General features: G+C 36.6%; 1 protein-coding gene across 22 annotated transcripts in view; it reads left to right on the top strand.

Annotated features, from left to right (window-relative positions):
• Positions 1-16,667, top strand: part of TTN (titin) — a 268,315-nt gene that overhangs the window by 87,668 nt on the left and 163,980 nt on the right. For all 22 annotated transcript variants that reach the window (XM_063115514.1, XM_063115619.1, XM_063115522.1 and 19 more), the window contains exons 81-106: positions 16-294; positions 400-678; positions 819-1,106; positions 1,243-1,530; positions 2,839-3,120; positions 3,332-3,610; positions 4,007-4,288; positions 4,405-4,683; positions 5,172-5,459; positions 5,570-5,848; positions 5,959-6,237; positions 6,327-6,605; positions 7,244-7,531; positions 7,675-7,962; positions 8,454-8,744; positions 10,511-10,798; positions 11,364-11,456; positions 11,577-11,862; positions 12,653-12,836; positions 13,052-13,141; positions 13,236-13,503; positions 13,605-13,865; positions 15,417-15,626; positions 15,816-15,893; positions 15,999-16,025; positions 16,472-16,531. In XM_063115514.1, coding sequence (XP_062971584.1) covers positions 16-294; positions 400-678; positions 819-1,106; positions 1,243-1,530; positions 2,839-3,120; positions 3,332-3,610; positions 4,007-4,288; positions 4,405-4,683; positions 5,172-5,459; positions 5,570-5,848; positions 5,959-6,237; positions 6,327-6,605; positions 7,244-7,531; positions 7,675-7,962; positions 8,454-8,744; positions 10,511-10,798; positions 11,364-11,456; positions 11,577-11,862; positions 12,653-12,836; positions 13,052-13,141; positions 13,236-13,503; positions 13,605-13,865; positions 15,417-15,626; positions 15,816-15,893; positions 15,999-16,025; positions 16,472-16,531 — 6,093 coding nt within the window. The remainder of the gene's footprint in view (positions 1-15; positions 295-399; positions 679-818; positions 1,107-1,242; positions 1,531-2,838; positions 3,121-3,331; positions 3,611-4,006; positions 4,289-4,404; positions 4,684-5,171; positions 5,460-5,569; positions 5,849-5,958; positions 6,238-6,326; positions 6,606-7,243; positions 7,532-7,674; positions 7,963-8,453; positions 8,745-10,510; positions 10,799-11,363; positions 11,457-11,576; positions 11,863-12,652; positions 12,837-13,051; positions 13,142-13,235; positions 13,504-13,604; positions 13,866-15,416; positions 15,627-15,815; positions 15,894-15,998; positions 16,026-16,471; positions 16,532-16,667) is intronic.

Genomic DNA, 16,667 nt, shown 5'->3' with positions numbered 1-16,667 from the left:
ATTTTTTCTTTATAGAACCAGCCACCTTTGTGAAAAGACTGGCTGACTTCAGTGTTGAGACAGGAAGCCCCATAGTCCTGGAAGCCACATATACCGGCACGCCTCCGATCTCAGTGAGCTGGATGAAGAATGAGTTTCCTCTTTCACAGTCTCAAAATTGTAGTATTACCATGACAGAAAAATCGACAATACTGGAAATTCTTGACAGCACAATAGAGGATTATGCACAGTACAGTTGCCTGATAGAAAATGAGGCCGGTCAAGATATTTGTGAGGCTCTGGTGTCTGTTTTAGGTGTGTTGACAGTTACCTCTTTTTATTCCTCTGTTTTATTTATTTTAAAATATCTTCTTTTAGTTAGCATGATTGATTGATTGATTACCATCCTTTATACCTTAGAACCACCTTATTTTATTGAAATTTTGGAACATGTGGAAGCAACCATTGGAGAACCTGCAACTTTACGGTGTAAAGTGGACGGAACCCCAGAAATTAGAATTTCTTGGTATAAAGAACACACAAAGCTTCGATCAGCTCCTGCATATAAAATGCAATTCAAAAATAATGTTGCCTCCTTAGTAATCAACAAAGTGGATCACAGTGACGTGGGAGAGTATACGTGCAAGGCAGAAAACAGTGTGGGGGCAGTCGCTTCTTCAGCTGTGCTTGTTATCAAAGGTGATGGCAGTTTTGTTTACCAAGTCTTGCTGTGTGTTGACAGATTCATTTTCTTAAAACCATCAAAATTTTAGTGGATTGAAACATGTTACGTATGGCTTCTTTTTTGCTAATAAGGATTACCTGTAACTTCTTTCCAGAGCGCAAACTTCCACCTTCCTTTACAAGAAAACTGAAAGACGTTCATGAGACTCTTGGCTTCCCAGTCGCATTTGAATGTCGCATCAATGGCTCAGAACCTCTTCAAGTGTCTTGGTACAAGGATGGGGTACTTCTGAAAGATGATTCTAATTTGCAAACATCTTTTGTTCATAACGTAGCAACTCTTCAGATTTTGCGAACTGACCAGAGCCATGTTGGTCAGTACAATTGCTCAGCTTCTAATCCTCTTGGGACTGCTTCATCCAGTGCCAAGCTCATTCTCTCAGGTGAGTAGCTTATCACACTACTTCTTCATTAAAAAAACAGCTTCATTGCTCAGGGCCACTAAAGGACATTTGGTTTCTGCTCCATGTCTGGGAGCATGGAAACTGAAATCACCATGTTGGTCTTCATTCTTTTCAGAGCATGAAGTGCCTCCTTTCTTTGATCTAAAGCCTGTATCAGTAGATCTTGCTCTTGGAGGAAGTGGTTCTTTTAAATGTCATGTAACTGGAACTGCACCAATCAAAATCACTTGGGCTAAAGATAACCGAGAGATTCGCCCTGGAGGCAACTACAAGATGACTTTGGTTGAAAATACTGCCACTCTGACAGTTCTCAAAGTAGGCAAAGGCGATGCTGGGCAATACACCTGCTACGCAAGCAACGTCGCTGGAAAAGACTCTTGTTCTGCTCAGCTGGGTGTACAAGGTACTTGTTTGAATGAAGCATCAGGATATCTTTTATACTTTGAATATCTTAAAATATAGGAGGGTGGATGTGCTTGAAAGCTATGTTTAGGACCATGGTCTAGTGATTACAAATGACCAAAAGGATCAAAGGCCTTGCAGATAGGGACAAGTTTAAAATCTTTTAAATATAAAACTGGGAAAATGTGGACTGACAGTCCATTTTCAAAGACTAAAAATAGACACTAGGAAGACAGTGAACAAAAACATTTCACAGAATTGCAAGAAAATCCTAGTTTCAAAGAAGTTATCATAGGACAAAAGAAGGAAGTTAACTCAATGACTTATTTCCACAGTACTTAGTGAACAAATGGGTTTTATCCCTCTAAAGCATAGCAGAGCCCCAAACTATCAAGCCCTTCAAGAAGAATCCAGATGAATTATAAGGTCAACTTCTTTTCCTCCACGAGCCGACTTAAATAATAGTGGCAGTCATGTGGGGTGGGGAGTAAGTACACCAATATCTGATATTACGGAAAACAGTCCTGTCTCTCTACCACATGTTCATGGCTATTGTCAGAAATTAAATACTTCACTCCATGCACTGCTGGTCTAACCTGTTAGAGCATTTGCAAGGGCTTTTGTGGTGGTGGTTTATAAATGTCTTGAAATTAAAATAGAATTAGATTTAGCAGCCCATTTGCTCTATGACACATAGCTAATCATTTTTACCTCCCTTAGCCTGAGTTTTTTCTTCAGTTAATGAAGAAAGCATTGCTCTCACCCACTTCAAAGGGAAATTATGTAGGCTGAAGAAATATCTGTTTAAGGCCCATAAGAGAAAATGGCACTTTAAGAGTATTAAGATATCTGACCCATTTTGCTATTCTGGCTCTTCTCGGTACATAACCAGTATCTTTACAGCCTTAAGAAATAGACAGGCCTCCACTGGTTCACATGTAGGGGAACAGTCAGACTCTCACTCCCCATGAACCTCAGAGGCTTCCACTGACAGATACATGCTATTGCCTCTGATCTTGGCACTAAAGAAGTGATTCTTTTGCTGGGAAGAGTACTGCACAATAGAGAGTAATATCTTTTCCTCCTTCCTTTAGCAGTAATACATGACTTTGGTGTTTACAAAAGTAAATGTATTTTATTTTAGAAATGTTCGATTTAGGTTTTACTTGTTCTTCCTTGAACTGCAGCAAATGAATATGTTTTCCAGCACTAAAGATCTCTCTGACAGAGATTCCTCTTTTCACTTCATCTTGAATTACACGTGTCTTTTCCATTCCTTACCCTGTGTTTTCCTCTCTTGATTCCATAGAACCACCCAGATTCATTAAGAAGCTAGAAGCTTCAAGAATTGTGAAACAGGGTGAATACACAAGATATGAATGCAAAATAGGCGGGTCTCCAGAAATCAAAGTTTTTTGGTACAAAGACGAGACTGAAATTCAAGAGAGCAGTAAATTCAGAATGTCGTTCATTGACTCGATGGCAGCGTTGGAAATGCACAGGCTGAGCGTGGAAGACGGCGGAGACTACACATGCGAGGCCCACAATGCTGCAGGCAGTGCAAGCAGCAGCACTTCCCTAAAAGTGAAAGGTCAGCTCCTGCTCCACTTTTGTGGGTAGCCTCCTCTTTAGTTGTCCTCTCAATTCCCTGTTGGACTCTCCCTCGATGTTTTAAATTTTTAAAGAATGCAATAAAAAATTGAAAGTGATATGTTTGCTCCCTCTCTGAATAAAAAACTGATTCTTCCTTTTAACTCTATACTTACAGAGTGGATCCTAATTTTCCTTTTTTCCAATTTTAGAACCACCCATTTTCCACAAAAAGCCTCATCCCATTGAGACACTGAAAGGGGCTGATGTTCACCTTGAGTGTGAGCTTCGGGGTACTCCCCCATTTCAAGTTTCTTGGCATAAGGACAAGAGAGAGCTTAGGAGTGGCAAGAAGTACAAGATAATGTCTGAGAACTTCCTTACGAGTATCCACATCCTCAATGTCGACGCCGCAGACGTTGGGGAATATCAGTGCAGAGCCACAAACGACGTGGGAAGTGACACTTGTGTGGGTTCCATCACGCTGAAAGGTAGGTTGGTTTCATTCTCTTCTCCTCACTACTTTCCTGCTAATTTTAATACTCTATTGTCCCCTTAATTATGGTCCAGTCTTTTCCATTTTTTCCCCTTCCAAATCCTTTTACATTTAGTCTGCTCCACTTTTCTAAATCCTACCAAGTGTCCTCTTAACCAATTTGCCAATAGGTTTTGACTGGATTTAAAAATCTGGAGAAGACAAGATATTTGACTTTTTCTACTTAATAAAACATGGATGTGTCCTTGCTCTCCTACACCAAAAATGCCTCTTATTTAAGAAATGGAAATAACACGTTATCACTGGTTTGATTCCTAGGATTCATGATTTGAGGGAAATACTATCAGTCCCACACATTTTAAAAGCCTGATTTGCCTCTTTTTTTCATCAGCACCCCCGAGATTTATGAAGAAGCTCAGTGACATTTGCACTATTGTTGGTGAGGAGGTTCAGCTGCAGACTGCTGTTGAAGGCGCTGAGCCCATTTCAGTGGTGTGGTTCAAAGAGAAGGGGGAAATCGTTAGAGAAAGTGACAACATATGGATTTCTTATTCAGAAAACATTGCAACCCTACAGTTTTCAAGAGCGGAACCAGCCAATGCTGGGAAATACACCTGTCAGATCAAAAATGATGCCGGGATGCAAGAGTGCTCCGCCACACTATCTGTCCTCGGTTAGTACAAAGACGATGTGATCATGAACACAAGGCAAACACTTACAAAGGTCTGTGTTTTCTTTAGTTTTTCAATTTTATCTTAAAATGTGAAAGTCATGTATATCTCATTCCAGAGCCTGCAGAAATTGTAGAAAAGCCAGATTCCATAAAAGTTACCACGGGAGATACCTGTACCTTGGAGTGTACAGTAGCTGGCACACCTGAACTCAGTACCAGGTGGTTTAAGGATGGAAAAGAGCTGACAAGTGACAACAAATACAAAATAAGCTTCTTCAACAAAGTATCTGGCCTTAAGATCATCAACGTGGCACCGAGTGACAGTGGAATATACAGTTTTGAGGTGCAAAACCCTGTTGGCAAAGACAGCTGCACAGCCTCAGTTCAAGTTTCAGGTTGGTTGGTTAGGTTTTTAATACTGTTGTTTCTGATTTTCATGTATGTGTATGGGAAGCTCCATCTTCTGCAATGTAACATGAGTCTGACATTCTCTAAATCAGCAAAACCAGACATATCTATAGAGAAGAAAATCGTGTTCAAAAATGATATTCCTTTCTTTTGGAGGAATTTCCAAAAGGGTGATAGGAGTAAAACTTAATCCCTGGATAAGGTTAGAGTAGTCTTCTACTATCACTTATGATGGAATAATTCACCATATAATAAGGCACAGCAAAGAGAGACCAAAATCCCTAGCAAGTCAAGTAGCACACCCACCCCATTGATTCTCCAGGCTTCGGTTGTATGAAACCACGAGAATTTTTTAATACCCTTGAAAAAGAGCCAAATGGATCTAGGGGTATTCCATCAAAAAGACAACAATTTTCTCTCTTCAAGTCATTTTATAACTGATGTCCTTTGTTTTTTTGCTTTTTTTCACATTCAGATCGAATTATTCCTCCTTCATTCACAAGAAAATTGAAAGAGACAAATGGTCTATCTGGTTCCTCGGTTGTAATGGAATGCAAAGTCTATGGATCACCTCCAATATCTGTCTCCTGGTTCCATGAAGGAAACGAGATCAGCATTGGAAGGAAATACCAGACCACGCTGACGGATAACACTTGTGCTTTAACTGTGAACATGCTAGAAGAATCAGATGCAGGCTACTACACATGTATCGCTACTAATGTGGCTGGCTCTGATGAATGTAGTGCTTCTTTGACTGTGAGAGGTCAGTTTAAAATACAGTAAAATAGAATTGCATTTCATAATTTATCAAGCAATTTTATTATCAAAATTAACAAATCTTAAACTTTTTTTGGCATGTGCTTTTGTGTTTAGAACCACCATCTTTCGTTCAGAAACCTGATCCCATGGATGTTTTAACTGGCACCAATGTTACTTTCACAAGCATCGTAAAAGGAACACCTCCTTTCAGTGTTAGCTGGTTCAAGGGCAGCAGTGAACTAATACCAGGCGACAGATGTAATGTGTCTTTGGAGGATTCAGTTGCGGAACTGGAGTTGTTTGATGTAGATACATTACAAAGTGGAGAATATACTTGCATAGTTAGTAATGAAGCTGGCAAGGCTTCTTGTACAACACATCTCTACGTAAAAGGTTTGTTTGACTGCTATTCCACGTTTACACGATTAACATGCATGCAGTAATTAGATGTGACTATGTGTGTATACATGTTTGATTTTATATTTTCAATTTTTTTACTCTAGCCCCAGCCAAATTTGTAAAGAGGCTTAATGACTACAGCATAGAGAAAGGAAAATCCCTAATCCTAGAGGGCACATTCACTGGAACTCCTCCCATCTCGGTTACATGGAAGAAAAATGGCATAAATGTAACTCCTTCTCAGAAGTGTAATATAACCACAACTGAAAAATCAGCAATCCTAGAAATTGCAAGTAGCACAGTAGAGGACGCAGGACAGTACAACTGCTACATTGAAAATGCTTCTGGAAAGGATTCCTGTTCAGCACAGATTTTGATACTAGGTTTGTCATGATTGCACATTTGTATCTTTGTAGACCAGCAATGATTCTGGCATGTCTCCTTCATGACTGGTTATCTCTCTTGGCTGCAGAACCACCGTATTTTGTCAAGCAGTTGGAGCCTGTTAAGGTTACTGTTGGAGATTCTGCCTCTTTACAATGCCAACTTGCTGGGACACCTGAAATTGGGGTATCCTGGTATAAAGGAGATACAAAATTGAGACCCACCACTACCTGCAAAATGCATTTTAGGAACAATGTTGCTACATTGGTTTTCAGTCAGGTCAACAGTAATGACAGTGGAGAGTATATCTGCAGAGCTGAAAACAGTGTGGGAGAAGTTTCTTCATCAACTTTCCTTACTGTTCAAGGTGATTGCAATATTTTTAAAGTGAATGAATTTGTGTTTCTTTTGAACAAGATTTAAAATATCTGGAGAGGGCCTTCTTTTTAGGAAAATCTTTCCAAAATGCTAAATTTTCTGCTTAAGTAATTTTGTATACAGTTAGTGGTTTATCCTTTCCTATAGCCTTTACAGAGAAAGATAAGATGACTAAATCTTCAATTGGAAGGATGATACAATCATTTGCCTCTATAATTAAATCTCTAAGAAAAATAAGTAGCCATATACTTTAAAATCTCACACCGTGAGTGTCTCATTCAAATTGCTAGAAAGTCATCTTAAAAAGTAGGAGAATCTGATGCATGCCCAGAGACATCCCTTAAGTCAATTTCTCCATTGGCTTATAGATTTTTTGGCACCTCCTGTGCATGAGAGGTGGCCTCAGAGTGAAACTTTTGCTCCAAAAGTCTACATGCTTTTCTTTGTCCCCAAGTTAATTCAAGAGATGTTAATACTTCCTGATATTTTTATAGGAATCCCATATTTTATATATGTAATTGTATCATATATTAAGTATATATTGTATATATATATATATAATTGTGAGAATATTCAGTAAATTTTAAACGTTCAGAAGTATTCCTTACTTTCATCCTGTTCTTACAGAGCAAAAACTTCCACCATCATTTTCTCGACAATTGAGAGATATTCAGGAAACGGTTGGATTGCCAGTTGTCTTTGAATGTGCCATAACTGGATCAGAACCCATCTCGGTGTCCTGGTACAAAGATGGCAGGCCACTGAAAGACAGTCCAAATGCACAAACATCATTTTTAGATAACGTAGCCACTCTCAATATCTTTAGAACAGATCAGAGCCTTGCGGGCCAGTATTCTTGCACAGCTACAAATCCTATTGGCTCTGCTTCTTCTAGTGCCAGACTCATTCTCACAGGTCTGTGGATTCTTAAGCTTTTATTTCTGTAATTAAAATGTTTGTAATCAAATACGAAATTTGGGAGAAAACATTACGATTTCTTTAAACTGGGATGGTCCAGGTATCAATCCTAAAACTTTGTCTTTCTGCCCTGCTCTTAGAGGGGAAGAACCCACCCTTCTTTGACATCCCCCTTGCCCCCATGGATGCTGTGGTAGGAGAGAGTGCTGCCTTTGAGTGCCACGTCACTGGAACACAACCAATACAGGTCAGCTGGGCCAAAGACAACAGAGAGATACGAAGTGGTGGAAACTACCAGATTAGTTATCTGGAAAACAGCGCCCACTTGACTATCCTTAAAGTAGACAAAGGAGACTCTGGACAATATACCTGCTATGCTGTGAACGAAGTGGGGAAAGACTCCTGCACAGCTCAGCTTAATATAAGAGGTATCATTTATTTTTCATGTAGTCCAACAAAGTGTACTCTTTGTATATAATATAAATATAATTGCACTCTTAAGATATAATATAAAATGATTATGAATGAATTAAATGTAGGACATTTTTAAACAAATGATTTTTAAAATGTCTAAGAGGAAATAAGCTTCTCTAGAGAAAAAGTGATCTTTTTTAATTTGCATTTTTCCAGAACTTTGTACATCCTACATAATCCTAAGACCATCCTCTTCTTTTTACAAATTTCTAGTTCTGTAAATGGCCGTAAGTTATTCTTATTATCCATCCCATGAGTAGGAGGACAGTTTAGAATAAGCTTGTGGAAGGAGGTTGAAATGTTTAGGAACATACATTGATATGTCATACTTAGTTGATTGGCCTTGATTTTTAACTCAATATATGACTTCTTTTTTATTGAAAAGTCTCATATGAATAACTTGCTTCTGGATTTCATTTCCTATATCCTTGCATTTTCCTTACAGAGCGGCTAATCCCACCAAGTTTCACTAAAAAACTCTCAGAGACTGTAGAAGAAACAGAAGGAAATCCTTTCAAACTCGAAGGGCGTGTGGCTGGTTCCCAGCCTATCACTGTTGCTTGGTACAAAAATAATATAGAGATGCATCCAACTTCTAACTGTGAAATAACATTCAAGAACAACACACTAGTGCTGCAAGTCAGGAAAGCAGGCATGGCTGATGCTGGTTTGTACACGTGCAAAGTGTCAAATGATGCAGGCTCTGCTTTGTGTACATCTTCAATTGTCATCAAAGGTGAGTTACATTCACAGCTGCCAGCTGGTTGTGTTTTTCTTCACTGCCTATTAGACAGCCATGTGCATTTCTTCTGATATCTTGACTAAGTAAATTACAACAGATATAAATATATGTTGTTTAACTGACTTGTCATCACTTTATATATATTTACTAAAAATATATATTATTTGTAATTTAATTTAATGTGGCTCCCCAAAGTAGGTGTCATTTAACAAATGGACTAAAATCTTAGGCTTCTAAATAATATCTCAAAATTCTCTCAGGTAGTTAGAAGTCTCAGCCTGCTTTGAAATATGTACATAAATGACATAATTTTATGAAGCACATTTGTTTTGAAATTTTTAAAAATTGTTCATTGCTAAATATTGCAGTAACCTTGCCTATTATGAGTTATATACCTAGCACAATGAGTTACGTCACATTCTGAAACTTTCTCTTTTTTAAGTATATTTTTTAAATGATTATTGTTTAATGTATATTGCTCAAAGTTTTTGGTTTACAAATGAATATTAATTCCAGAAAAAAGGGGTAAAATTTGCTCAAAAAGAAAAAAAGAAGGGTGGGAAAATGTTGCATATCATTATGGAAGATGTATTCAAATACACCGTCATAGTTTGAGACAAAGAAATACATTGTGTTATTTAAGGAAATATTCTTCACCTGATTCTCCGACCACAATGCCTTCCAAATAATATGACACAGACTCACCAAAATAACTTTACAAACTAACCTCCTAGAGAAGTTTGGAATTAATTATGAACCCTGATAATCTGGTTGACCATCTCAGAGTGCACAGATAATAGGTTGCTATTATTAATAGGTTAATATTGCTAATAAGTTAATATCACTGAGTTGTCTTAACTTAAAATTTAAATTTCATCACTCATTTAGTGGAATTAAGATTTCTTTAGTTTTAAAACACATTTAGTAAAATGAAGGATGTGCACTTAGCAGTGGCTTACATTCACGATTTATGTTCATGATGGTTTTGCCATTGAGTAGATAAATGCTTTCTATAGAATTCTGGGGCTATTTATCTTTAGAAGGAAAAGTGTAGACATCAGAACTTTCAATCCTTGCAACCACAAAAATTGGCCTTATTCTTATGTATAGGTCTCAGAACCATTGAATGCAACCATTACAGAACACCAGCTTGTACATGGCTTTTCTACTGTCACTCATGTCTTCATTGTTGGTTTTCAGTTTCACCTCCTAATTCCATTGCGCTAAGATTGGATTTGAAATGCAACTGTAGCTTCATTTAATTGCTAAAGGTGAACGTCAGAGAAAAATCACATATTAAGATGGGGGCTTGTGGATTACTCAAATGTTGGTTTTCTATCCCAGAGGATAGCAATCTTTGCTGCTCTAGATAAACAGAATTCCCAAATAAGCCCTTAGTTTTTAGGGTTCAGCAAAAGAGAATCAATAGTGTGCTCTGTGGCACAGAAGTTCATAGTAACTGCCAGTGCAATGTTTGCAGTACTTAATCAGGACACAGATGCTTGGGCGATTTGTGGGCAGCATGGCATCTGTTCTTTGCTTGTTTTTAAACCTTTGTCTTTTAAAAAAATCTAACAAATTTTAACTATTGCCTTCAGAGAGGAATAAACCAGGCACATAATTCCATTCTACTACTGCAACAAGTGTCACCTGTCAGAGACAAAACTGTCTCGCTCTTTGCTTGTTTCTTTTGTGAAATTTAATACTTTTTTGCTTCTATGTTTCTCTTCTTCCTCATGAAAATACCTGTTCAATTCCAGAACCTAAGCAGCCACCTATGTTTGATCAGCACCTTACTCCAGTGACAGTGATTGAAGGAGAATTTGTGCAGCTCAGCTGCCATGTCCGGGGATCTGAGCCAATTAGGATCCAGTGGTTGAAGGCTGGCAGGGAAGTAAAGCCTTCGGACAGATGCAGCTTCAGCTTTGCTAACGGGACAGCTGTGCTGGAACTCAAGGATGTGGCCAAAGCAGATTCAGGAGATTATGTGTGTAAAGCTTCAAATGTGGCTGGAAGTGACACTTCCAAATCAAAAGTGACCATTAAAGGTACAAGCACTTCAAAAGTATTATGAAGATCAACCCAGCAACCGCTCAAATTTATTTGCTTATTATAATTTAAATAAGAATGGAATTAGATTTTTAGAAATAATTATTACTCATTTGCAATTTGTAGACTCTTTGTTATGGTTAAAGTATTGGGTAATTTAATAGACATAATCTCAATGCAAATTTTCTGAAATTACTCCAAGTTTACCACCTTATTTCTTGAACTTCTTTTTGCCATATCAAAGAGGGTATAATTAGTGCAGTTCCAAAAATGATGCTGTAATAATAATATAAGGTAGCCTGATGTCATAGCCCCAGAGAAAATCTGTAAAAGAAAGCCAAGTCTAGAAATATAAGATTTGTCATTACTGATATCATAGTTCAGCCTGGGATAACTATCACTAGTATAAATGTCTGTGAAACTGCTTTGTCTTCCATAACCCACCCTCATATGTATAGTGAATCCTAGCATACATATTTATGACACCACCAAGCTCCTAAAATTTGCATAGAGGAACATTCTGAGGTAATTGTAATAACAGAACATGTAAATGTGTTTTTTCAGACAAACCAGTTGCAGTCCCAGCAGCTAAGAAAGCAGTAATAGATGGGAGACTCTTTTTTGTATCAGAGCCTCAGAGTATCAGAGTTGTAGAAAGTAAGTACATTGTGAAAGGTTGTCTTCGCCTGTCTTGTACCATTTCCTAAGGATTTAATTTTGGAAGAACCAATGCAGGAAAATTAAGGTTTTTATTCACTTGCTCTTATTACTCCTTAGAAACCACTGCGACATTCATTGCAAAAGTTGGAGGCGATCCAATCCCAAATGTTAAATGGACAAAAGGGAAGTGGAGACAACTGAATCAAGGAGGTCGCATTTTTATCCACCAAAAAGGCGATGAAGCAAAGCTGGAAATTAGAGACACCACAAAAACTGATTCTGGCTTATATCGATGTGTCGCATTTAACAAACATGGCGAAATTGAAAGTAACGTTAACCTACAGGTGGATGAAAGGAAGAAACAAGAGAAAATTGAAGGTGATCTTAGAGCAATGCTGAAAAAGTAAGTTCAGTAACAACCACATATGGTAATTTTCCATTCACAAAAGGAATTTCTCCAACAAGATTCAAATTGTTAAAGAACATAAGCATATAGACATTTTAACAGAAACATACGTAAATGCACATTTGGGTGGAAGTTAATGGTTCATTAGGATCAATTTTGAATTATCATGAGAAAGCTGTAAGAAAGAGGTGAATTTTTATTAAGATTTTAAACAAAATGGTCTGTAGAGAAACTCTAGTATTATGTGTGTCTAAGTATGAAATTTTTGTTTAAATATGTGATTTCTTGTGCTATGAATCGTTTTTTAGATCAACTTTTTAAAACATTTTCCTTAATTACCAATAATTTTAATACTTTTTTTAAACATATAACAACATTCAATTTCCATACATTTTTTCCATGATCTGTGATTTTATCCATTGTTAAAGTTTTCCATTGCTGCTGTTATTTTTCCTGATATTGTAATTCTTGAATGAGTCTCTCTGGTTGTAAAGTTTACAGAAATGCTTCTATTGTTCTTTCCTTTCTTAAACTCTTTGAAAAGATTGAATTTCTGTACTTTTGTGAGAATGATCTATCTGATCTTAATCCATTCCATCTCCAAATGCACATTTTTAAATTGTTTCACAGCGAATGTGGTAAAATTAATATTTATTGAATAAAAACACAGAGCTGTTCTTTGAGAGAGAAAAAAAAAACTCAATGACATCACAATCTTTAAATGATGATAAACAGTTCAAAATAAATAGAAGACGGGTTGTTTATTTTTATTTCTTATTTCATTTAGAGTTCCAGTCTTAAAGAAAGGATCTGGAGAAGAAGAGGAAATTGATATCATGGAACTTCTCAAAAATGTTGATCCTAAAGAATATGAAAAATATGCCCGCATGTATGGAATCACTGACTTCCGGGGTCTCCTTCAGGCATTTGAACTATTAAAGCTGAGTCAAGAAGAAGAGACACATAGATTGGTACGATCCTTCGGATGTAGCATTAACCTAAAACAATCCACATTTGAAATATCTAACATATCCTCTTTGAATTAACAGAACTCTGCAGATATATGAGATCATTTAATATAACCCAAACAGCATCAAGAATGGAAGTTCAATATAGTTATGCATCTTCTAATTCAAATTTTTTTTTCATATGTAATGCTTTTATTTCCCTCTCTCTCTCTCCTCAGGAAATTGAGGAAATAGAGAAGTCAGAGAAGGAGGAAAAGGAGTTTGAGGAACTTGTATCATTTATTCAGCAAAGGCTGTCACAGACCGAGGTAAAATGAATCATGCTGATAATAAAGTGAACAATTATTATTGGGAATTATAAGGGAAGAAGTAATTAATGTGTTTTAATTCCTTATCTTCTAGCCTGTCACTCTGATCAAGGATATTGAAAATCAGACAGTTTTGAAAGATAATGATGCTATCTTTGAAATTGACATTAAGATTAATTATCCAGAAATCAAGCTCTCATGGTACAAAGGGACTCAAAAACTGGAACCCAGTGATAAATTTGAAATAAGCATCGATGGTGATCGACATACACTCAGAGTCAAAAACTGTCAACTTAAAGATCAGGGCAATTATAGATTGGTTTGTGGTCCACACATTGCTAGTGCTAAACTAACTGTAATTGGTAAGTTAGAAATGGATTATAAAAAACTTGTGAGATTAAATTACTATTGAGCACATCTGCATGTGATATTAAACAAAATGTCCATTGTATCACATGAACAGAGCCTGCTTGGGAACGGCATCTTCAGGATGTTACTTTGAAAGAAGGCCAGACTTGCACCATGACATGCCAATTTTCTGTGCCAAATGTAAAATCTGAATGGTTCAGAAATGGCAGAATCCTTAAGCCCCAAGGTCGACATAAAACAGAAGTGGAACACAAAGTCCACAAACTGACCATTGCAGATGTTCGAGCAGAGGACCAGGGTCAGTACACCTGCAAATATGAAGACCTTGAAACTTCAGCAGAGCTCAGAATTGAAGGTGGGTCAAAGACTGCAGATGGAGGTATTGTATGCAGCATATGTCAATGGCAGATGTTGTTCAGTACCCCTGTGATCCTACCAGTGAACATATTCTGCAGTGCTTGTGTGTTCTCATTTCCCAAAGCATTTACTCACATCTCAAAATTCATACTGAATCAAAAGGGACATGTTCAAATAAGTGCCAGTTCTTTTAGACCCAAATCAGATCTTCATCTATACTAAAACATGACTTTTTAACAGTTAATTATGTTTAAAGTCTGAATTCCATAATTCTCATATCTGTGATTCTGATCCCAAAACAGAAATCTTGGAAAGGACAAAATGTCATAGCTGAAAATCTAGAGGATTGGCTAGCAATTGATATTTTGTTTATAGGACCAACTCTGACTTTGTTTGAAATTTTATATATAAAATTAATAACATATATGGTGTGTGATTAGCAGCTATTTTTCATGTGAGGATCATATTCCAACTTTCTGCATCTCTGAAATTAAATGAAACCTCAGAATTTAGGAGCAACAGTATTTGTTTCCTAATTGTTTGAGTGTATGCACTTTCCAAAGACACTCTCAGACTGTACTGAGAAAAATTTTGGCTACACTAGTAGCCTCTACTTCCAGTTGTTGGTGCCCGTTTTTAGTTGCTGAGACACAACTATATGACATCTTATTTATATAAGCATTTCAACTTGTCTGACTTACTTTACAATGAATATCAATGCCTAGTTGTATTTCAAAGTTCAAAAATTTTAAACAGTTTTCAAATTAAAGGGTCCAATTGAAAGTGCTAATGATTTTTTAAATGATTGAATATTTTAAATGTAATTCCTCAATAAAAAAGCTCAACAGAATACCATGATTTCTAAGATGTTCACGGTACTGTTGTATATGTAATTCCAGATTTCTAGAAAAAATTTGGAAGAAGGCTCCCTCACTCCAGTTCATTTTCCTAGAAAACACTTCAGCTATTCACAGTGAGGGTTGACTTCTTTGGGTGTGCACATATGTGCTTAAAAAGCAGGTTTCAGAACTCTAAAAAACATTCTTTGAAATTTAGAAGTACAGATTTCAATTGAATTGAAAATGATTTCATAGGGAAAGTTTACGTATTAGATAAACAATTCTAGATCCTGAATAGCAAGAATTATTTTACTGGGGCAAAAAATAATTTCACACAGGAATAAATTGTAAAGTAACACTAAGTTTATGTACCCTTTATTATGAACCTGCCATTTTAGTAACATTTTAAAACCTAATTTGACTTTTGGGTTATAAGCTCCCTTTAATATTTCCTTCACATAAATATTTTAAGGACTCTCACAGATTTCTTTACACTTTCCTCCACAAATCCTGCAGGAATACTCTAAAGAACTGGCATAATTTTTTATTATTAATGTGAACAGAAACATTTTCTTTTGCACTTTTGGACTTTTTCTTCTATTTTACAATTGGATTAAAAGATGGAGATTTTAGATATTTGAGAGAAAAATGCAGTAAAAGAGATTCCTCTCTACACGATCTAACTCTGAACTCTCCTTGTATTTAAACAGCTGAACCAATTCAGTTTACAAAGCGCATACAGAACATTGTGGTGAGTGAGCATCAATCTGCCACCTTTGAGTGTGAAGTGTCCTTTGATGACGCAATTGTAACATGGTACAAAGGACCAACAGAACTGACTGAGAGCCAGAAATACAACTTTAGGAATGATGGTCGTTGCCATTATATGACCATCCACAATGTGACTCCAGATGATGAAGGTAATTTCATTGACGATTTTCCAGTAAATATATCATTTAACCCTCATCTGTTTTATATATTTGTACCATTGTATATACTTATACTCTGTAATTCTATATAGAATACTTCTTTAGAAAAGACAACTATAAACACACACATATATTTCAATAAAGAAGCGTTAACAAAATTTTGATGATTCTTCTCCTTAGGTGTCTATTCAGTAATTGCTCGACTGGAACCAAGAGGTGAAGCAAGAAGCACCGCAGAACTGTACTTAACAACCAAAGGTGAGGAAACACCACATGCAAACCACACCGTGGTCTTCAAAACAAGTAGCCTGCCCAGATGATTCAAAACACACACACAAAAAAATTTTTTTTTTTTTTTTCCAGAAATTAAACTTGAGCTGAAGCCTCCCGGTAAGTTTTGTTTTGTTTTGTTTCAAGCAACCATTGCTTACAATAAATTCGGCATAATTTTGGAAATAACAGATGCCAAGCTAAAATGTAGAAAAAAAATTATTTCTCTTTTCAGTAAAATATTATTCAATCAGAATATTATTCAGTAAAATTATCTTTGGTAAAATAATAAAATGTTAAACTTTGTGAGTTTAGGAAATTAGAGATAGTAAGGTCTCACTGACCTGCTATCTAAGATTATGCCAAATGGTGTGGCCATAGAATGAAACAATTTTTTTTGTATGGAATAAACTTGCCTGTGTGGTTGCATGCAAAAGAATACTAATATCTTTGTGTCTGTATATTAGATTGTACTACTGGAAATGCCTGACCATCAAACACGTTTTAGTTGTGTAATATCTGTGTTCTCAGTTCCTCTGTGCTTATCATTACATGTGCCTTTCCAGACATTCCCGACTCCAGAGTTCCAATCCCAACTATGCCCATCAGAGCAGTACCACCAGAAGGTAAGACCCAGCACCTCCACAGCGGGGCTTGGAGCAGCAACATTCTACCACTAGGAAATTACCAATGCCCAAATTACATCAGATAGTGAGACCCTCTCTACCTTATTCTTCACTGTGTAATTGAAAATCAAAGCAA

Source organism: Cynocephalus volans, chromosome 1, assembly GCF_027409185.1.
Source record: "Cynocephalus volans isolate mCynVol1 chromosome 1, mCynVol1.pri, whole genome shotgun sequence".
NCBI classification, from domain to species: domain Eukaryota; kingdom Metazoa; phylum Chordata; class Mammalia; order Dermoptera; family Cynocephalidae; genus Cynocephalus; species Cynocephalus volans.
The sequence above is the reverse complement of the archived record's forward strand: the minus strand, read 5'-3'. Positions and strand labels throughout refer to the sequence as shown.